The 22,187-nt window shown below is 27.9% G+C and overlaps 4 protein-coding genes across 7 annotated transcripts; 1 reads left to right on the top strand and 3 right to left on the bottom strand.

Annotated features, from left to right (window-relative positions):
• Nucleotides 1-922: 922 nt before the first annotated feature.
• Nucleotides 923-5,963, bottom strand: LOC139096477 (uncharacterized). Its single transcript, XM_070648190.1, has 8 exons — nucleotides 5,353-5,963; nucleotides 3,982-5,285; nucleotides 3,036-3,729; nucleotides 2,510-2,707; nucleotides 2,100-2,453; nucleotides 1,885-2,024; nucleotides 1,650-1,785; nucleotides 923-1,382 (listed from the first exon to the last, which is right to left on the bottom strand). The coding sequence occupies exons 1-8, from the start codon at nucleotides 5,434-5,436 to the stop codon at nucleotides 1,116-1,118; spliced, it is 3,177 nt and encodes a 1,058-aa protein (XP_070504291.1). The 5' UTR covers nucleotides 5,437-5,963; the 3' UTR covers nucleotides 923-1,115.
• Nucleotides 5,964-5,970: 7 nt separating this feature from the next.
• LOC139096478 (fatty-acid amide hydrolase 2) lies at nucleotides 5,971-9,986 on the bottom strand. Of its 3 annotated transcripts, none has more exons than XM_070648192.1 (4): nucleotides 8,868-9,986; nucleotides 7,661-8,241; nucleotides 7,460-7,584; nucleotides 5,971-7,117 (listed from the first exon to the last, which is right to left on the bottom strand). In XM_070648192.1, exons 2-4 carry the CDS (start codon nucleotides 8,197-8,199, stop codon nucleotides 6,204-6,206), a joined length of 1,578 nt encoding a protein of 525 aa, XP_070504293.1. In that variant the 5' UTR covers nucleotides 8,200-8,241; nucleotides 8,868-9,986; the 3' UTR covers nucleotides 5,971-6,203. The 3 variants fall into 3 exon arrangements, with proteins under 3 accessions (XP_070504293.1, XP_070504294.1, XP_070504292.1); XM_070648193.1 differs by lacking the exon at nucleotides 8,868-9,986 and adding an exon at nucleotides 8,517-8,646; XM_070648191.1 differs by lacking the exon at nucleotides 8,868-9,986 and adding an exon at nucleotides 8,301-8,460.
• Nucleotides 8,977-20,093, top strand: SamDC (S-adenosylmethionine decarboxylase). 2 transcript variants are annotated; one of them, XM_070648195.1, is made up of 6 exons: nucleotides 8,977-9,372; nucleotides 10,976-11,062; nucleotides 15,218-15,686; nucleotides 15,749-15,841; nucleotides 15,965-15,985; nucleotides 16,250-20,093. In XM_070648195.1, exons 1-6 carry the CDS (start codon nucleotides 9,257-9,259, stop codon nucleotides 16,541-16,543), a joined length of 1,080 nt encoding a protein of 359 aa, XP_070504296.1. In that variant the 5' UTR covers nucleotides 8,977-9,256; the 3' UTR covers nucleotides 16,544-20,093. The 2 variants fall into 2 exon arrangements, with proteins under 2 accessions (XP_070504296.1, XP_070504297.1); XM_070648196.1 differs by lacking the exon at nucleotides 15,965-15,985.
• A 153-nt stretch (nucleotides 20,094-20,246) lies between these two features.
• LOC139096480 (tRNA (guanine(37)-N(1))-methyltransferase) lies at nucleotides 20,247-21,991 on the bottom strand. Its single transcript, XM_070648194.1, has 2 exons — nucleotides 20,644-21,991; nucleotides 20,247-20,580 (listed from the first exon to the last, which is right to left on the bottom strand). The coding sequence occupies exons 1-2, from the start codon at nucleotides 21,986-21,988 to the stop codon at nucleotides 20,543-20,545; spliced, it is 1,383 nt and encodes a 460-aa protein (XP_070504295.1). The 5' UTR covers nucleotides 21,989-21,991; the 3' UTR covers nucleotides 20,247-20,542.
• Nucleotides 21,992-22,187: the final 196 nt, after the last annotated feature.

Here is a 22,187-nt window from a genome sequence, read left to right as displayed (position 1 = left end):
TCCATTAATGTTATTTAGGTAGTTAGATTAATATCAAAGCATGAGTACATTGTTAGTTCCAACGTTATACTTCTGCGCTTTCATATGTATGTAATGTAATTTTCATATGTTCAACTGTTGTCAATTTAAATATTGATGGGAGTTTTTCCCATCCAGCATGTTAATATGAGATTAAAATGTAAAAATATCACACTTTTTACTTTTTTCTATAATTTTAGCATTACATTTTCCTTTCTCACAATATTTGCATTTTAGTTTTAAAAAAAATTAATTAAATTTATAGTCCATTGTCGGGCTTTCAATCTATGTATCCCTATTTTTCACTTATGATAAGAATTGAGGTAAATTTATGTGAATTTTTATCAAAATGTTTCCTTCTTGAGAAAAAAAACTCAAAAGCACGTTTCAAATCCTTTCAATTCAATTCATTTTTGTGATGAAAGTCTCGTAATCTTCTTTTCATTTTCATTCATCTTATTATTTTATACGTTACATGTTTTATGATGCGCATGAAAAATTTACTTATGCGACAATTCGTGAAAAATAAGGCAGTTTGCATAATTTTTTAACGTTTTTCAAGCTACGATGAAAATATATAAGAACTTTCAATGCGTTTGGAATTATTTACATTTTCTCTTCGTTTCTTTTTCATTGTCTCACAAATACACATATAAGATTTTATGTTATTGAATGTTTGTATACATGAAATTTACATTAAGCATTTTATATCATGCTGAACAATGATTGCATTTGTCATAAAAGTATGCATGAAAAATATTAAATTAAAGTTAGAAACCGAAATATATTAGACAATTTTGTAAAGCATTTCATATAATAAAAAAAATTAGGACGTAGGATGATGTTACAACCATATATTAAATTTATATAAAAGCGCTTAATTTATCATGAATGAAAATTTCTTTTCTAGTTATTAATATTACCAATATTAAAGATTCGATAAAAAATAATTATGAAATTTATTGCAATTTTTCCCCTTGTATAATTAAGTACTCACATAAAGTGAAGAAAAATGGGAAGCAATAAAATAAAAATTGCGAAAATTAATTAAAACTAGATTCTCTCCGATGTCAATTTATTATAATTTATTATTAATTTTATTTACCAAATTGCGGTGATTTTGTAACCATTCTAACTGTCGTTGAAGAAGATTTCCATCCATGCTTACCCTTCTTACGTTTTCGTTTGGGTTGGAATGTTGGGGTGAAATGATTTCGTAACTGTTTTTCCAAAAATTGACATAAATTTTGCTCATTCATTGCTAATTTTCCCAATCGCATCTTATCACGGCGATGAATTCGGGATTCATATTCTGCCGAATGAAGTATGTCCAATGGAAGTGTGTCTAGTTGACTTAGCAAATCCTTTAAATTTTTTTAAAAATTTAATGCTTTTAATTTATAATTAGGAATAAAATTTTGAAAACTAAATTATGGTATAAATTTAAGCCAGAAGATTTTGGCAAAATATCGGGACACTTTTGGAAAAAATCGGAACATTTCTAAGTAAGTCCTGGGCTTGAACCCAGATCTTCAAAATTTTTATGGAGTTTTCAACTTCTTGAAAAGTCGGGACATTTTAGGCTTTGTCAGGACATATCAGTAAGTAACTAAATGCTCCATTTCACTTACCAGTGCTCTATTGCTAATCATGCAAAAGTTTTCAACCAGAGTGTGTTTTTTGATCGACTCATCAATCTTAAATGTCTCTGCAAACAAAGTTTTGCACAAATGTCGACTAATTGCATCTATTTTTCTCATGAAAATACTATAAATGTACCAGGGTAAAAATAGGGTAGAATGAACGAAATAAGAAAATATCATCAAAAAAATGACAAATGTTAAAGCATTCATTAGTTCAATTTACTTTTTTACACATTTAATGAGCGGCAAATTTGATGTAACTTCGGTCTCTTTGATGAGAAATTCAATTCGTTTTTCTATAAAATCTACTTTCCGTTGAATATGCGACATATTTTCTTGATAAGCAGATATTATAAATGGAATCTATTAAAATAAAATCACAAAAAAATTATTTATCATAATTTTTCAATGAATTGCATCATAAAATTGCTAGCTCACCGTTCTTTCTAGCTGTTGTTGCTGAAATGAAATTTCCGATGATCTCAGCATTATCTCATTGTGTTTATTCAGGATGCCAAGGACGTTTGACTTTATGTCATCTAACGAAGCTTTCAATAAACTCATTTCCGGTTTAATTTGTCTCATCTGATCTAGACGTTTTGGCAAAATTGATTTTTCGAAAAATTCTTTGATTGCGTGAAGAGAAATTTCCGTAATGCTTTTAGAACGGATATGAATTTTTTTACAGTAAACAACAGATTTTTTCAGAAAATCTAGTTGACCACTTCTATTGCGATGAATCCAATCATTTGTTAAACGCCACATTGGAGGCATCATGAGATAATAGTAATTCTTTAAATAAATTAAATGTTTAATTATTAAGTTACTTCCATTTAAATAAAATGTACCTGCATCATCATAATTTGTTCCCATTTTCTTTCATTTGACATCAAATTTTGCATTAATAAATCAGATTCATCCTTAAGTTGCATTAGTTCATTTTTCATTTTATCAGTTGTATTTATAATCTCATTTACTTGTTCCAGTTTTTCTTTGGCTTTTGCAAAAGCTTCATCCTGTAGTTGTTTAAATTGTGGTTCACAGGCCTACAATAGAAGCGCAAACATAAAGATAGAGATTAAATAACAGAAAAAGTCATTAAATTTTTTATTTTATTTGTTCAGGATGAACGCTTTAGAAAATTTTTTAGAGAATAGAATTTTCTGCTTCGGGTTTTTCCTGGCAAATTACATTTCGATGAAATATTTTTTTCATCTATATTCTTGTCCACTCGGACAGCTAAAGAATTTTTATCAAATCACAGGAATGTTCGTTAATTATGAATTTACTTTTAAGGTAAATGACACACAAAAGAATCAATCGGTTTTATTAATTCCCTAACTAATATGCAGATATAACACAGCAACAACAAACCTTAATAAATTTGGTAGTTTTGTTTATCATTTCATTCTCAATTTCCTGTGAGGCAAATAAATTCATGAGATCTTCCTGCATAAAATAGAGGAAGAATTTTTTCCGCACCATTTCCCTTATTCGTATGATATCGGTTTTAACACAAAATTTTTTGATTGTCGGTCGGTGGCGTATCTCATTGATATAATATGAATCCCATTCGGTCACTAGGCGATGATAAAATTTGCCAATCTTTTCTGTACCACTATATTCTTCATCAAATGTTGATGCATTTACTTGCAATCTATTTCGAATGTTTGATTGTGATCTCATGAGACTTGTATAGTTTTTCATTATTTTCATTCCCTTTTCCGGATTGTGAATTTTCTCCAAAAGATATGGATCAAAGTAAAAACCTCCCATGTGATTATCTGTCTTCGAAAACTTTAAATTTTTCTTCACTTTCCTCTTTTGTCGTTTGAATGCTGAGTCTTTATCAATGTCTGGTGTACATGACGGAAAGTTTGAAGATATAGTCTCTATGCTATAGTCATGAAATGATTTTCGATCTGTAATAGTTTTGATAGTTATTCCACTTCCAGGTGAAACTGTTGTTGTTGTTGCTACTTCTTCATTCAATTTCTTATTCAATCGCTCATTGTATTGCTCTAATTTTTGTAGGTATTTTTTACCCAAGAATTTATGATAACGTTGTCTAAAAATTAGATTAAAGGAAATAAAAAGATATTTTTAACTCAAGTAATAACTACTCGTGTTTTTTTTTTTAAAAAAAAAAGAAAAAAAACATCGGCGACTAGGCTACCGTATACTTTTGAATAAATTGACGTCCAATTGACAAATTTATTGTGTTCGCAAAGTGGCTGCCCCTTGGTTCAAAGCATACTACTACCTCGTTGCCGTGGCTTCAACATTTTAATATGTTTCGATCGGACATCTAAGCACTTACTTATAACATGATTCGAAAGTTTTCTCAACCTTTTCTTCAGCCATTTGTTGTGGAGATGATTCTTTACTTTTTATTAAGAGTGGTGAATCAGTCCTTAATTCACTTTTATCTTTTTTAAACGAAAATGGATCACTGTCAGATCCAGCATATTTTTCTTTATTCTTTTCAGCGCTCGTTTTTCTATCAAATAACAGCATATTTATTCTTTTTAATCTATTGCCCTTTAAATGTTTATTTTTTAAACGATCAATTCGCCTTTTCTTTTGAGCATGGATTGTTGGGATCCTAAAATAAGGTGTTCGAATTAATCCAAGTCCTATTCCATCCTCTAAAATCTCATCTGATTCGTCATCAGAATCTGATGGAATTTGCGGTATTTTCATATATTCTAGACGTGCACTTTGAATTTTATTTCTACATGTTGCACGAATTTTTGATTCAACTTCAGCACGACTAAACATACTTAAAGGAACGTGAAATTTTGTTTCATTCTCCATTGTTTTATCTAGGACTACTTTTGGATATGTTCCATACATATATCCACCAAGATGTTCTGCCCCAGGAAATTGTTGGCATACGTCTTTCTTATCTTTTGTTTTATCAAAAAATTTCTTCGGCATTTTCTTAACTTTAGGAAATATTTCATTTGCTTCACGTTCCTGTTTGATTTGCTGATAAGAAACTTGTTGCAAAGTTTGAAATCTTTTTTCACGTTCAGCTAATGCCCATTCTCGAAAATTTTTCGGCTCATCTGGTAGAAGAGGTTTTGTAGGCTCTCCTTTTAAAGCGGATACTATAGATATCTTTTTTACTGTTCCAAGTGTTAGACGAAGAGACTTTTTCTTTCCCTTTGGAGCATTTATTTGTAACAATTTTTCAGGTTTTTTAATTTCTACTTCTGTTTCTGATGTAGTAGAACTAGCTTGTTTCTTCTTTGACTTTTTTTTAATAATATTATCGGCTATTTGAACTTTAGACACTAAATCTTTTAAATTATCTTTAATGTTTTTTTGTATCGGTCTAGGTGAAACTGCTGTTTTGGTTTGTTTCCTTGTCAATGAATGTGTTTGAGCTAAATCTTCTGTAAACGATACTAAAATTCTGTTTGCAGTTTTCATTTTAAAAAGAATTTGATTGGCAGATGGTCGCTGAATATGAGCTTTTGATCTTATTGTGCCTGATTTTTTTCCAAGACCTCCAAGAAAGCCAAGCTCATTTGGTGGAGGATTATATTCTTTGAGATTATACCTTTTATCAGCGTATGGCATTTGAGATGAAATAAACTGACGTGGCTGTAGTACACTCTTTAAAAACAATAAAAATTTGACTTTTTTTTATTGAAAATTTCATATTATAACTTTTCATACTTACTTTAATTGTTGACGTTATTTTGGGTAGATCATCATTTATTTTTTGTAAATTCACTACAGAACTTTTATCTTTTTTATTCTCCATATTCAATTTTCAATTAAGTATAAGAATTTTTAATTAAATTTCAATAAACTATTTGATTGCAATGAACACCGAACGGACAATGATGGTTAATATTTGATCAATGAATATACAAACAAACTACAAAGGGTGCATTGACAACAAGCACAAGCACATAGAGAAAAAGTATCCATGTCAACAACAAAATTGATTGATATATGAGAACGTAGAAGGAAATTTACATTTTTTCTCTATTATCTGTGTTGTAAGCCAATGAAACAGCAGATTTAACATTTTAACATGGACGACCACAAATCAGTGAATGGCAAAAATCTATTTACTATTTTAAATAATAATTAAATTGAGCATAATCCCGTCAAGCACGACGAGCAGAAATGTATATACCGCATCAAGTGGAGTTTCTATGAGAATTGTATTATAAGTTTTAATGAAAGTCAAAACTCAATATTAAAAAGTTAAACTAAAAAGAGTCATGGCTTGAAAAGCGGAATTACGAAATTACTAATGACATAAGTTATATTAATAAAATAGTTAAAATGTTTGCATCACCAGTAAAAAAATATAAAAAGTATCCGTATTTATTTAAACATCACGTTACGTAACATTATAAAAATTAACATTTATGTATATATTTCAAATTTAGGAATTAAAACTTATTGCCCAACAATTATTTTAAATATAAAAAAAACCGGACGGCCCTTATAATCTCAAATACCTCTAATTTTTAAGTACGTTTACCGAATACCTTTATTAAAGAAATGTATTAAAAATTAATTAATATCACCAAGAATATTAAAGGGTGCTTTCCACCCTCCAAATTGTCTGTCTAACTCTTCTGCAACTGCAAGGCAATGTCTGTCACGATTTTTCGTAGCGGCAATTTGAATACCCATAGGAAGGCCATCCGAATTCAATCCCATTGGTATTTGAGTAGCTGGTAAATGAAGAACATTCATAATAGCCCAGTATCCAAAGTTATATATCTGAAGAAATGGGACATAGTGAAATGGAGCAGGATATGTATAACTTGGATAAATCAAAACACCATCATCTCCCAGTAGTTCCTCAACTTCTTGAATTAATTCCTCTGTTAAAGCTTTCATTTTTTCAGCTTTTTCTTTTGGTAATATTCCATCAATTAAGGAAAAAATGGATGCCATTGTATATTCACTTTGACCAGCAATTTTTTTAGTTAATTCGACTAAAGGATTAAGTTTTTTAGAATTACCCAGAAGATAGCCAAAATCAGCAGGTTCTTGAGTCATCCAATATCTCCAAAGTTTCGATGTGTATTCAAGACCCTTTAGTTTTACTTGCTGCACGTCTGTACCAGTTAAATTATGAAAGTGAGAGACAACTTTGTTTATTGTATCTCTAGTATTTGAACACAATCCACTACACCGTAAATCACCACTGTCCAAACAATAAAAATATCGTAATTTTTTTACATCTACATTTTCATTTAGTTTTAAAATATTAGCATTTTTCGGTCCAACAAGTACTTCAAGAATTGGTTTCAAATCCATAGCATATCGAGTCATTGGTCCAGCAACAACCATTGTATTTTTTTCGGTCCCTGTTCGAAGTGTACACCCTCTAGTATTTACTATTCCACTTGTTGGCTTATGACCAAAAATTCCACAATAATAAGCTGGCATTCGAATTGATCCTCCTATGTCAGTACCTATAAATATTATCAGTAATAACAAACACAATTTTAGATTAAAAAACTTAGAGCTCTCAAAATATAATTATAATTTAATACCACATGATTTTATATTCATCCCAGTTTAATCAATGTTGCAAGTTTTAGGTCAAATATAGTAATTAGCATTTCAAATTTTAATTTCATTAGGTAATATATTTCATTTAAATTTAAATGTTTGAAATTTTTAATTTTATTCGGAAATAACTATATTTGATGCATGTGAAGTTTTTTACAGAGCTCGAAATCGACTCTGGTTTTTTTTATTTGATTCTGAGACACATCTAGAAATGTTAGTTGGATTTATACAAATAATATTACCTAAACCAAAACATGATCCACAAGAGGAAATTAATGCACCTTCTCCTCCAGAACTTCCACCTACTGTTCTTCTAAGATCATAAGGATTGTTTGTTTGTCCAATCAAATTATTTCTTGTTTCTTGCCTAAAATCAATAGAATATATAAGTTCAAACACTTTTAATAATGTTTTCAATTACATATAACAAATATAACACTAACCATCTATTAATTTCAGGAATACTTGTTGTTGCTATGATAATTGCACCAGCTTCCTTCATTAATCTAACGCACTCGGCGTCTTCTTTAGCTTTATAAGTCTTTCTAGCAGATATACCTAATGTATGCAATTTTCCAGAAACTGCTGTTGAGTCTTTTGTTGTAAACGGAACCCCCAAAAACGGTTTCTGTGAGAATTCTTCATCAGATATAATTCCTTGTGAGATTCTTTCATCAATTGCTTGTGCTTCATCAAGAGCTTCCAAAAATGGTCCATCAAGAACAGCATTTAGTACAGGATTTGTCTCTATTATTCTATTAATGTAAGCATTGACCACTTGATATGATGAAATATCCTGTTGTCTTATTAATTCAGCAATTTCAACTGCACTTTTAGTGATAAAGAAGTCTTTTCTTAAAGGTGGACAAGTTTTCTTCTCTCCCCAATACCATTCGAAAGCAAAATTTACTATTTTATCAACAAGTGATCGAATAAAGTAAATGAAAAAAAATAACAAGGTCCACATTGTATCCTTCAACATTTGCTTTGTGATACTTGACTTCTGTGATCTATGATGACGTTTCTAAAACATATAATATAAATTAGTGCTTCTGTTATACTGTTTGTTTTCTACTATCGCACTCTAATTTGTTTATTCAATAAAGATTGTATCTCTCGACGACCAGCTTTTGACATATTTACTTATTTCAAATAATAAAACAAACTAAATATAATAATAATGAACTTAAAATGTAAAAAGGTAAAAATAAAAATCTTAAATAATTGAATTGTTGAAAATATTGAGCTGGTTTATACTGTATAATTTTATTTAAGATTAAATATTTACTATGTACTTACAATGAACTGAATTGCTGTATTAAATAAAATACAAATTAAAATCTATAAGATTAATTTTAAATAATTTCAAAATTCAATCAAAATCAATAGAAAAAATGGAAATTCAAATGTATTATTTAAAGAAATAAATGTCGAATTTGGTGAATTTTATAAGATTTTAGTACAATTTAAAAACTTCGGCACATCAAATAATAATATTAAATAATATTTTGAATATTTTTATCATTTTGTGGAATATTTTAAAAACACAACGGTAAAATAATTAAAGTTCTTTCAAAAATCTTTTAATTTTTCTTTTATTTATAGCGAGTCACTTCATATTAAATATAAAAATTCATAAATTATACTCACAATTTTGTGCTGAATACACTCGTATTAGAACTTTCTTTGATAATGTTTAGCACATGCCCAATACATTTAAACCCAAATATTTTTTTTTCTTCAATCCTTCGTACACGATTTTCCTCTCAGTTGTCATTTAGCAATTGAACGATAAAGTTTTGGATTCTTCCGTAGTGGAAAGCCAAAGCACCATATAAAATAAAAAATATATGTGGAAAAATTTCTGTGGAAATTCTCGGAGTTAGCAACATTTATTATAATTGTTGTATTACTTTTTGTATTTTAAGGGCCATTAGTGTGGAAAATATCAATTTATTATTTGTTGATAAGGGGAGAAAAAAGTGAATAATTTGATTTAAAATATTTTTTAATTTTTGAAAATATTCGCTAAAATTTTTATGGCGAATAATAATTTACTGGATAATACAAACCCCAACTTTTTTGAAGGGGTTGAGAAGCTCCTAGAAATATGGTTTGCGCCCAATGCCAATGCCGATTTACGTAAAATACCAAGGTAAATTTTTCAGACAATCCAAAAGTGTGTGCGAATTTTTTTTTTTGTCCTATTGATCATGAGAAAGTATCGATTTTTTTTCTTTTCGTTTCCCAACAACCCACCCTCCCGGGTGTCGGGTGTATTTTTTCTTTTTTTTTATTCGTTAACATCCTTGAAATTACATTTCAAAAACCTGTCTTTATTGCAAATATAGTAAAAATTATGTACAGGCATTTGCGAAGCTGAATATAAAAAGTTTTTTGTGAAAGAAGAAGAAAAGAATTATGCAATTATGAGTGACTATGTGACTCTACAAAACTCGATAAATACAACATTATTTCAAATGTGGTAGTAGCCACCAAGTTTGAGTACCGGCAAATTTGATGTATGTGTGAAATCAGCTGTAGAAAAAATATTTTTAAATAAGTTCATACGAATATTCTCTGTTTTGTAAATATCTGTTGTGCTAGTCGATAAAAAAGTTATCAATATTTTTATTAGACTAAACTCAAAATTAGTAAAAGACAATGACACGGTGATGTGAATTTTTTTAGCGCATTTCTTCAAATAGATATTTTATCAAACACGTGCATAATTTTCAAGGTTTTTTACTTAAAAAGAGGAAATACTTACAATGGTTGCAAAAATAAATAGTTACCTTTAAAAATTATGTTACAGTTTTATATAAAAAAAATCATTTTTAGAATGACCACGTGTATTTTTGTCTCAAAATTCTTAATAAGAAGAAAATGATAAGAATCTGACATGACGAGATGAATTATAAAAAAACGTGTTCAGTTACTAAGTCTAATTTGATTATTAGACAGTGTAAATTTCATATATACATGAAATCTCAAATCTTTGAAAACTTCTTAAAGCATGAAAATGTAAATAAATAATATTGGAATTTTTTGAAACTTGCCAAGAAAATTGTAATGTCAGCTGAGTTTTTATTTAAGTTCTCTTGTATTTCGATAATTGCATGCGCATGGGAAATAAGATGCATATATTCAGAAAAGTCTAGAAATTCACTAATAGTTCAATGTATTAAGCATTTTTCCAAAGATTTCATTGACAATTTGAATTTTTTAAATGAAATTCTTTAGATTTTTTTCTTCTTTAATACCATAAAATTCTTAAATGACCTTGACTAATTCTTCATGAAATTAAAGCTTATGCTCTTAATATTTTTTTTTTTTTGATTTGTGCATTTTTTTAAGCAAATTTTATCTTTCTGAGTTTGCAAAATTTACCTATCAATTTTCATATCTAATGATAGATAGATCGAACAGTAAAACAAAAATAAAAGTGGACTAAAAATAAATTTTACAAAATTGTGCAGAGTGAGAGAAATTATATTTGCGAGATTGTAAATCATTCAAATCGTAAAACAGAGCACATGATTTTTATTTTTATTTTTTGATCCAACAAAAACTACAAATATTGCAAAATAAATTAATCGAACAAAAGGATGATACTACAAATAATCCTAATCAATTTCAATGGTTGACAAATTATCAAATTTACTTTGTTGACATAAAATGAATGAATGTTCAAACCTTAAACTTTAATAAATTTTAGAAAATATTATAGATTAAAAATATTTGTTCTTTATTTACAGATCCCATTGGGATGCCTTACTTAAATCGGTAAAGTGCGAAATCATCAGTTTTACGCATAACGATCACATTGACGCATATGTTCTCAGGTAATGCCTAAATTATTAGACATTTTCTTTTCTTTTCCTAATTTAAATCGATAGATAACAAACAAATATCATCATATGATGTGAAGAAATTTCGTTTGCATATTTCTTACATCTGTATTAGATGTTATTTATAAAATATGTACTATAAAAAAATGATAAAGAAAATTGCCTCTATAATGCCGAAAGAAAATTTATCATAACACTGTCTTTTTTTTTAAAAAAAAAAAAAAAAAGGCTGATCTAAATTTCTTTAGGCATATATTTTTACGAAGATTCTTTCCTTTATTTTGTAAACATCGACTGCCAAGTCGGAATAGAAACAATTTTTCTTTCTCAAAGTGCCAAAAAATTAATAAAAAATTATGACGTCAAAGCATCTAGCGTAGTCAGTTTTGATATTTGTTTAACAACAGTATTGAAATTCAAATACTTTCGAATCGTTTTCTATATTTTAACAAAAATTACTCTGATAAGCTTTAATTTGTATTATAACACTTGAATTTTCATTTAGATTTTTAATTAATTCTTAGTTTGATTCTACATTTTGATAATTTTTGTAGCAAATCTTTGAAAATATAATATTCTTATAAATATAACACTTTGCGTAGTTCTATAAATAATTCAGCAGTTCATCGTATTTTGACTGTCACATTTTACTCTCCTACATCACAAGCTAGTCATTTGCAACATCTTTACTATTTCTTATTATTTGCATTTCTCTCTTCTTGCTCTTCATTACGGATTTTAATTTAATACTCGCGAGGGATTTCTCCTGTCTATTATTGTATTGTATGTAAACTACCGGTACAATTTGTTAGTAAACTAACAAACCAGTAATAAGATTTTCTTTCGTGAACTTTAAAATTATTTAGAGCTAAAATTAAATTGCTAGCATTTTCTTTTTGAAATAATTTTTGGCATTTTTTAACTGATTGTCAAAATTGTGTAATTAGTTTTAAAAATTATACCTATACATTTTTAGTTATTTTTTTTGCAAAAAATTTCAGTCTATTTCCATAGAAGAACTTCATATGAATTGCAGTTTTTATTACATGTTAGCTTCCTAAATGACCTTGATTTGTGGTTCTTATTATCATTACGTAAATAGTATAAAATCAGTTTTTTATTTCAACAGAAAGACATTTGTCTAACAATATAAACTGATAATTTTAATGACCTTTGGAATTACAAAGAAATATTCTGATTCATGGGATAGACGAACTTTGATTGTTCTAGTAGCAACATATCTTTCGAATGACTAGTCACATATACATAATTTCTTATGATTATGTAATCATAAATTAAATCATTTCAAAATAAACAAATAAATTAAGAATCATAAAATAATATTATATAGAAACACGATAATAAAAATAAATAAACTTTTGACAAATGTATTCGAATGGTACAATGTTTTAAAAATTACCAGAAATTTTTGAAAAAAAAAATGTGAGGATTTCAGGAAATCTATTGCCAAAAAATTTCTTTCTTTTTCATTCAAGTCAAAAATTTAAAAATCGTTTCTTAAACTTATAAAAAGCTTCATAAGATTTAATTTTTTAAATTTCTATGGTAATTTTTTTTCTCTAGAATTTCTGTGGTTAATTTTAAAACGTCATTTTTATTGAACATGACGAAATTTTCCACACCTGTAATGTTTTTCAACCATTTTTTTCTACTCTATGCTTTCTTTTTTCTTTTTCCTCATTAAATGTTCGTTTTTACTTCTTTTTATCTGAATCCATCTAAATAAATATAATGCTGAGGAAAAGCATTTGGTGTGAATATGATTCTTGATTTATGTGTTCATAGTTTTCAATATGTCTTATCTAACATCCAAAAGTCCACCTTGGACTTAATTTTCATAATATATTCTCAAAAAAATTTAAAAAATCAAATAAGTGGACTTTTTTTGAAATGACGTCTTCACCTTTTTTGTGGTTGGAAATTGATTTATATTTTAAAGTTATATTTTAGAGAATTATAAAATATTGTACATATTCGACAAAATAATTGTTCCAATGGAAAAAATAAATTGAAATCTGGACTCATATAAAAATAAGTTGTAAATAACAACTTTTATTGTGCGAAAAAAAACTCGCAAAGAAAGCTTTTAAAGCTACTTATTTCACAATAATTTTCGATCTAAAACATTTCGTAAATAATCTTTAAATGCGCGAATAAAATAGCGTGTCAAATATCGATTGTAATCAGACGCGATTTGAAAATTGTGTTAAAGCTATGTTATAGCTTTATGTTTATATTTATGTTTAAATAAAAGAAAATTTAGCAAAATTTTTTTCTGTTTGGTATGCGTAAATTATCGAATTTGAAAAAAATAAATAAAAATTAGACACAGAATTTATTAAATTTGTTGCAATATAATATAACAAATTTGATTTCTTTCATTTGTGAAATATTTTGCCAATGCATAGAAAAGAACTTTTAAATTGCATCCATGTTTTACATTGTTATCATGCAAAGAAGAAGCAAAAACAAAAAGTTTTATTTCTTAAGCGAAGTTTAGGGTGCTGCGAAAACATAAATTTATGTCATTGCTCATTTCTGAGGCAGGACATGAATAACCAATGGGTGTCCAATGAATGGTCAATTTTAGCTTTGTTTATTGAAGAATTTATGAGTAAGTCAATTATACGTGAATTCATTTAGTTAAATTTAGGGAGACCCAGAATGTTCCTAAAAACATTTAAAAAAATATATACATATCCTGCTTTAATGTACAGAGATTTTTTATTACTTGTAACTAAGTTAGATGACGTTGTAAGTTTTATACGTCATAAGTGAATGACCCATTAAAGACGTTTGGACTTAAAATAAAATTTGATTCAGATAAGAGAAGCAATTTTCAGATAGTCAGGACGCTATACGAAAAAATTGTTTAACCTTTCAACTCAAATTATTCTGTGTTCCTTATCATCATGAACACTCAAATGAAATATATTCCTTTAAGATTTATTAAATTCTTGCTGACATCAGTATATTTTAATTCAATAATTACCTAGTAAATTAGACTATGACTCAATATAAAAATACTAAGATTAACTTCTGTCTAAATAGGTAGAATTTAGCTGATTATGAATAAATTAAAAATTACTGAAAATTTTAATTCACTACAAAGAACATTTATTAGCATTTGTTTGAAAGTCCTAGACAAGAGAAATAAATTATTAAAAAATATGTAAAATGGCGGGAAAAAGTCATGAAATTTATATATTGAAAAGTTTAATTTTTTTGTAATCAGTTCAATGATTTTACTAAAGAAAAATGTGTGCTGTGATAAGCAAAAAAAAACAAGACGAAAAACGAAAAACTTGATTATGAATAATTAAAATTGTATGTTTCAACCAAAAATCGACCATGACTTGACTCTTAGTAACAATTTTTTTCACATTCTCGGTTAGAGTAATCAAACATTTAACACAAATCATTAAATAAATAGCACATGGACTTTTATGAATTCATGTGTTTTACGGATTTAAAAGCTATCAATTTAATGTAATTTTTCAAAAAAAAAGTTCTAGTAGCATTGCCCTTGATAAAAGCTATACAAGTCATTGCTGAAACTTTATTTATGTATGCAGATGCAAAATTTTTTGATGAAGTTTTTCATTTTTTTCTGTACACTTTCCGGATTTTATTGATTTTGTCTGTTATTTTTAAATTTACTTGTTCAAATGAGTGCATGATAAGTGATTTTATCTTAAACCTTTTGGAACAAAACTTAAAACAGAATTTTTAAATTCACTAATATCGTAAAAATTAATCACTCTACGTTAAAATAATTTAATTTTTGCAGTTTGATTTAAGTACTAAAATCAAAAGCATGCTTGATTATATGAAATTATGGAAAATAAAATTTTAGTATTTAATTGGCACTTAGTAACTTGGAATCTAGAAACGTTTTAAAATAAGTAAGCAACATTGATAATCTGGAAGAAACAAAATCTGACGACATCAATCGTCATCGAATTTTTCCAGTTATTTCTAGTTATTAGAAGATTCTTGAAATTTCTCCTTAATCTTTTAATCTAACAGGATGTTGATTAATTAATTGTGTAGTTTGCCGGATTTATTTTAAAAGATGACATTAATTCAATTGTATTGAATATAACTGATATTTTTATTTGGTTATAGTGAGAGCAGCATGTTCGTTTCCAGAAGACGTTGGATATTGAAGACATGTGGTACAACTACTCCACTTCAATGTTTGAAGCCTTTACTGCAAATGGCATTTGAAATTAGTGGTTATTCGGAAATCGAAGAACTCTTCTACTCTCGCAAGAATTTTAAGAAACCTGAACTTCAAATTTCACCACATCGAGGATTTGAAGAAGAAGTGGCATTTCTCGATCAATTTTTTGATGATGGACGTGCTTATTGTTTAGGTTCCGTTAATCGTGATTGCTGGTATTTATATACGCTGAGTCGACGTAATAATGATACATTGGTCAGTGAGATGTCTAACGGAAATAATGTTTTAATTGAGTCATTTGATGTCCCTGACCCTGATCAAACCATCGAAGTTTTGATGACCGATCTGGATCCAAAGGTTATGGCTCTTTTTACCAAAGAAGTTTCTGAAGATGCTAAAGATGTTACTCAAGTAAAATTGTTGAATTAAAAAAAAGTAGTGATAAATACAATAATTTATTATTATTTTTTCAGAAATCTGGAATTAACAAGATCATTCCTGGAATGATAATTGATGACTATCTCTTCGATCCATGTGGCTATTCAATGAATGGAGTTATGAAAAACGTAAGTTTTTTATTTTATCAAAAGTGCATAAGAACACATTTTGAAAATTAAATTTCAACAATCTCTAATTATCCTTTTTTAACAAAATTATGTTTCTTAAAAATTATTTTTTTTGCAACAAAGATTGGAAAGATGTATAGTGAAGTAAGTGCCTGGTTCATGTGATTGTAAAAATTTTGTTTTTTATGCACATAACGCTTTGAAATTCTATTTGCGATAGCAATTTATGTAGAAATAATTTCGACTCTAGGCTAGTGTTTTAATATCCAATTCCATCTTTATATTATTGTGTTCCTTTTTGGAGCAGATGATCTTTGTTAACATTAGTGTTATATATGCTTCTTTTTGAAAGCTATTAGCTTTATACTGCAATTTTATACTTTATTAATTTTTTTTTTATAATTTTAGGGTTGCTACATGACAATTCACATTACACCCGAACCTGAATTTTCATACGTCAGTTTCGAAAGCAATATCGCTGCTTCCAGCTACAGCGATCTGATAAAGCGTGTCGTTGATACTTTCAAGCCGGGAAAGTTTATCGTCACAGTGTTTGCCAACAAAACATCGCCAGCGTTTGGTGCATCACGCGAACTGGAGCATATCGGCACCATTGGTCAATTTAAGCGTCGCGACATCCAGTATTGTCGTTTTGATTCTTATGATTTGACTTACGCGCATTATGTTAAATACCCAAGCTGAGGTTTAAAGACAAAGCCTTGTGTTGGGGCGAACAACACTCTATCCTTTCCTTTTCCTTCTTCTAAACTTTTCATTCCTTCTTTATTTGCTGCTACCTCTCCTTCTCCTAACAATGATGAATCCAATAAAATTACTCAAATTCCCTTCATCAAATTCTTAATAAATCTCCTTAATTTCTTTACATTCTCTTCTTCCTCATCAATGATTGAAGATGAAAACGATAAAGGTACATTACAGCATCATCAACACGGCAACACTATTAATGACGTCAATGAAAAGCAATTTAATGTTTTACCACCTTTTGCTTATACTACGGCAATGATTTTTTTTATCCAACTGATTTCTGTAATTTTTGTGCTCAATATTGAAGAATTCTCATCTCCACTCGTTATGTTTAGCTACTGGCGGAACAAAATTTCTTGAAATTGATTGATAATGTTGATGAAAATTTAATTTTCACTTTCAGCATCAAAATTTCGATTTTGGTTCGCTATTCACACACGTTTTGTTTCGCTATCATGACATTCACTTGTTATATCGAAATGTTGTTATGGAGTTTTCATGAGAAGAATATTGTACGAGTTTAATTTTGTACAACTTTTGTTATCAAAACACAGACGATGATAGTTAAAATGGGATGCGCAAAAATTAGATTGTATTTAAATTCAATTTCTTTTATTTTTTAAGTAGCGTACACAAAAGGTTATTAAATCATAGATTATATAACACCAAAACATTTTTTTTTAATTTTCTGATCACAAATCGAAAAAAATATAAAAATTTTGGTTTTAAAACTAGGAAAGAAAAATATTTGCGCATCCTATGTCGAATCTTTTCAATAATATAGAAGCACCAAAGCGTTATACTCAGGATTAGTCTTAGAAATATCTTAGAGAAAAAGATATCACAGAAATCCTCCCGAATAAAAATTCTTTGTTCGTCCCTTGAGAGAAGGGGTAATTTTTGTGATATCCCGTTTCCTTGTCAAGCATGTTTTAGGTATGTTTCAGGATTAATGTTAAGTGTAAACGCCTCGGAAAACACAAATTTACATAAATGTACAATTTTTTACCAAAAAAATTTTCTCTCTCGTCTGTGATTTTTGCTACATTTTTTAAAATTGAAAAACTTCAAGGAGTCGTCAATCATGGCCAATTATTAATATCATCCATTTAATCAATTTTGTTAAAATATGAAACTGTAAAGTTCATACTTCTAGTTATCAATTCAGATAAAAAGCAAGAGAAAAGCTAATGAATAATTCTTAATATTTGATTGCTGCTGCTTTGTTTATTTGAGTATTTTAATGATTTTGATTGAATGGGGAGAAATATTTTAATGAAGAAATTCTCATTATTGAGCTCAATATTTTTTCTAAATGTTAATTTTTCTATTAAAATTCATAAATTATAATGATAAGATTAAATGAAAACTTAACTTCCATTTAATTTTTTTAATTGTTTGAAAATTCATTTGATTAGGATTATGAAAATCATAGCTCATAGACAAAGCAAATACGAAAGAACACAAAAAATATAAAAATGTTTTAAAACAAAGGACACAATTTTGAAGGAATTTTTTTCTCCTTAAATGACATGACTGTGAGAATGGATATGTTCTAAAAATATTCTAGACGAGGACTGTAAGCAAAAAAAGTAAATGAAATACCTATCTCGAATTAAACTGTTTAATATTTGTTTCTATCTTCAAAATGACAAATTTTTAAAAGAATTAAATTTCATTTATTTTTTGCAATTCATGTTAATGTGCTCTTAGGTTTTAAGAATTTTACATGATAAACGATAAATTTGCTCTTTAAATTCATGGTGCATTTATGGAAATGAAAAACCCATTCTTTCTAAAGAAATCCATTTATTCTAATATTTTATCAAAATACTGTGTTCTAAACCAACGGCCTGTCAAGATGAGTCCTTTCTTCATTATAGATTAGACTCGACTCTAAGCACAAGCTAGTATTTAGATAAAATACTATCTTAAACAATCAAACTTTCAGTCACTCTTCCTTTTATTGTAGTTTATTAAATCTCTTGAAATTATTGTTATAAAATTTAAATAAAACACCTGTGAAATTTTCTTTAAGAAACCAAATGCGATAATTAAGACTTTGCACAATTCTTGTTAATAAATTAAGAAACAGATTAAAACTTTGTTAGAATTTAGGAACATTCTGAAATCAATTTTTAAATTAAAGATTTTTAGCAGTTTGCACGAGCATGTTAAAAATTTTGACCACAATTAAAAAAATTGAGCATTTCAGTTTTAAATCTTTAAAATCCTCCAAATTCCTTTATATTTAACAAAAAGAAAAATATTACATTTGAAAGAAATTTTATAAAGATGAATTTAAATTAGAAATTAAATAAATATGAAAATATTTTTAGGATTCAAAAATTGCCGAAATGCGACTCTTACAATTGAACAAAACACACAGCACAACCTTCTGATTATTTTTTGAATTTATGTCCGAAAAATTTAGTTAATTTCACTGTCGATATTACGTTTTTTTTTTCACAAGATTTACAGAGTTGTTAAAATCATTGCGATTGTAAATTACAGTAAAGTAGTTTGCAACGCATAAAAAGTTTAAGTAATATTCTGACTGCATATATAAAAGCATTATATCAACTCTGCAGTTTTCATTTGAACCTCTTTGAAATATCATTATTTGTTTAAAAAAAAAAGCTGATTATTTTGTTTCACAAAAAGAAAGAATTCTTAATAATTCATTCCAATTAAGTAATAAAAATCTTTACATAAATTTTTAGAATTTACTGAGTAAGAAATACTTAAAGAACAATGGCTAAAAAGAAGAAAAATAAGATTTTAGTGCATACTCAAAAATTTAAGTGACATGATAATGATAAGATGATTTACCATGATATAAGATCGAAAAAATAAAAATTAAAATGTCATGTCCGTGTTGATGCATTAAATTAAAATTACTTACACGAAACAAAAATTTTATTTTTTCAATAATCTACAAAAGGCAAATAGGACTTGCCATTAAACATTGAAAACTGATGTATTACAAATTGAAAAAAAAATAATAATAATAATAATAATAATAATTGATGCAAACCATGAAAGTTTGAAAAATTTATCCCTCAAGAATGATATGACCGTAAAGGCTAAAAATAAAAAATTCAAACTTTCCTGCTGTTTAACAAAAATTATATTACATGACAATGTGTAGTTGATAACTGTACCTTTTAATTTTTCAATATATAAACCTTTATACGTTATTAAGAGATGAAAGAATGTCCAAAAGAACAGAAACTCAATTATTTCAACAATAATCTATAAATTTTAATCATATAAAATATACATACAAAGAAAAATATAATTCACAACACAAAATAACGATTGAGGTTTTTAAAATGCATATTAATGTACACGATTTTATGATGTAATGAGAACAAAGTTCCAAAAAAAAAATAGATTGGTCATTTTATGTTTTGAAGAACTACTAATCAAGTAATTGAAATAAAATTTGAAAATCCTTCATTATGAAGTATATTCTATGATAAAACCGGAATTTTAATAAAAAAAATCCATACAACACATTTAACATTAAAACAATTATGTACTTACCTGTTCGTCAAGATAAAACTAAAATCTGGAAGCTGAATATTTGTTTTAATTTTGCAATTTTGTTTTAAAAAGTCATCCTGAGAACAGTGAATTTGTTTGAGCTAAATTCTTTATTTAACATCCATTTTATCTAAAGTATCTTGTACGTCTTTTGTATTCGTAGCTGGACCTTTCTTCTTGCCAATAGCCTTCGGTTCTATTTTTTTCTCTTTTTTTGAGACCATCTTGAGATGTAAATCTTTTAATTGATTGTCTGTTTTGTTTTTAGTATTCAAATCAAGCTGTTTCAACTTCTTAGGGATTTCTTTGGTCTTCTTTTGAGACTTTTTGTTGCTACTGCTTGTTGCAACTTTAAAGATGCTTTTGGTCTTTTTGTTTGCTTGCTGATTATTTTGTTTCTTCTTGTTCTTTCCCATTATTTAAACCTGAATACGAAAAATTGCATATTTAATTATATTTTAGATAAAACATGAAATTATAAATATTACATGACTTTTTGGATGGAACTTCATCATCATTGCACGAATCATTCAAGCGTTTTTGGGAAATATTATCAAATAAAATGTCAGATGTAAGGAATATGTCCACTCGCATCATGTCTTTATTTGGAGCGACATTACGAACGAAGGAAATTTCTTTCAAAGTTTCACTGGGAATGAGTTTAAAGCCAATATGTTGTTCAACAAGTTCCTGTGCCATACATTTTGAATCATCAACACCTTTTACAAACAGATAACAATGAATAATAGGTGTTGGTATCAAATGTGAACTTTTTATGCCTCGATCATTTCCTTTTAAAAGTCCTACAAATGCATTCAAAAATGTCACTGATAATGCTGGAAGATTCATTGCTATATGAATAGAATATTCAACTGGATCAACATCTCTTTTCTCGATTCTTGAAAGCAAGTTCTCTTTGATATCATTAAGAATAAATTCGCGACCATCTTTGTTGAACGTTTTCACGTAATTTTCACATTTATTCTTCTTTACATTGTGCTCAAGCCATCTAAAGGAATGTGGATTGAGATCATTTGCAAGAACATTAATTCGGCGTTTTCCAGCAGGTACAGAAAACGGTCCAACGCCAGCAAATACGTCATACAAGTAATCATTTGGATGTAACAGGTTCACTAATCGCTCATGTTCTGTACTTAGTCGTGGATTCCAATACACAGTTGAAAAATCAAATTCAAATGTTAGTCCATTCTCCTTAACTTGAACTTTATAATCGTTATCTCCTCTTAAAAGCTCAATTTGAAAATTCCTATAAGTATTTTCAATACTTTGCGCCTTGTTTATGACAGTTCGACAATTTGGAGTCTTGTCCAAAAATATTTGTGAGATTGCTGATTTATATGGAAGTAATTCGTCTTTTAAGTTCAGATGAATAATATGACCAATACGGGAAAAAGATGTTACTGATTCCAAATTTTCTGGAATTATTGCTCTTATCAATTCATCGGCTTTCCAATTATCATAAGATAATGTTATATCCTCGAATTCAAAAGAGGATGAGTTGATTCCAGATGTTTTCAAATCATCAACTGGAAGTTGTTCAAAATTTTTCACTTTGTCTGGATTAAGAAAAATTTTACCATCTTTTACAGCTTGAAACTTTTGAACCTTTAGTAACGAAGACTGTAATAGTTTTACAATATTATTTAGGTTGACTTTTTGACTATCAATCTTGAGAATTGGCACAGAAATTGTTTTTGTAAAATCTTCACGTTTTAAAACTGACGAAACCGAAATTTTTGGCGGTAAAAGTGACATATTTCTGATAAATTTATACGCTACGAATGATTTTGTAATGATATTCAATGAATTCATATAATTTTTATACCTTTTTCACTATATTTAATTAACTTTTTTAATTTTTTTAACCTTAGAAAGAATTACACGGAAATTTACGTGAATTGAAACTAAAAGCACATCTAAGAAATGCGCTAAAAATTTAAATTTAGAAACACCGTTAGGACTTAGAATTCCGTAAAAATTTCACTTTTATTATTTTTAAGCACTTATGCCA

The sequence above is a fragment of the Chironomus tepperi genome, unplaced genomic scaffold, assembly GCF_022539635.2.
Source record: "Chironomus tepperi strain 1889 unplaced genomic scaffold, CSIRO-AGI_Ctep_v1 contig_393, whole genome shotgun sequence".
Lineage (NCBI taxonomy): Eukaryota > Metazoa > Arthropoda > Insecta > Diptera > Chironomidae > Chironomus > Chironomus tepperi.
This window is presented reverse-complemented; position numbering and strand designations above follow the sequence as displayed.

Excerpts from the sequence above, each read along its gene's own strand:
- LOC139096477 (XM_070648190.1), bottom strand. The coding sequence starts at position 5,436 with ATGGAGAATAAAAAAGATAAAAGTTCTGTAGTGAATTTACAAAAAATA. Across the intron at positions 2,454-2,509 it reads AACAAATTATGATGATGCAG|AATTACTATTATCTCATGAT; the intron begins GTACATTTTATT and ends ATTTATTTAAAG. Across the intron at positions 2,025-2,099 it reads AACAACAGCTAGAAAGAACG|ATTCCATTTATAATATCTGC; the intron begins GTGAGCTAGCAA and ends TTATTTTAATAG.
- LOC139096478 (XM_070648191.1), bottom strand. The coding sequence starts at position 8,354 with ATGTCAAAAGCTGGTCGTCGAGAGATACAATCTTTATTGAATAAACAA. Across the intron at positions 7,585-7,660 it reads ATTCCTGAAATTAATAGATG|GCAAGAAACAAGAAATAATT; the intron begins GTTAGTGTTATA and ends TATTGATTTTAG. Across the intron at positions 7,118-7,459 it reads TGGATCATGTTTTGGTTTAG|GTACTGACATAGGAGGATCA; the intron begins GTAATATTATTT and ends TAATATTTATAG.
- SamDC (XM_070648195.1), top strand. The coding sequence starts at position 9,257 with ATGGCGAATAATAATTTACTGGATAATACAAACCCCAACTTTTTTGAA. Across the intron at positions 11,063-15,217 it reads ATTGACGCATATGTTCTCAG|TGAGAGCAGCATGTTCGTTT; the intron begins GTAATGCCTAAA and ends ATTTGGTTATAG. Across the intron at positions 15,986-16,249 it reads TTGGAAAGATGTATAGTGAA|GGTTGCTACATGACAATTCA; the intron begins GTAAGTGCCTGG and ends TTATAATTTTAG.
- LOC139096480 (XM_070648194.1), bottom strand. The coding sequence starts at position 21,988 with ATGAATTCATTGAATATCATTACAAAATCATTCGTAGCGTATAAATTT. Across the intron at positions 20,581-20,643 it reads AGTTCCATCCAAAAAGTCAT|GTTTAAATAATGGGAAAGAA; the intron begins GTAATATTTATA and ends TTTCGTATTCAG.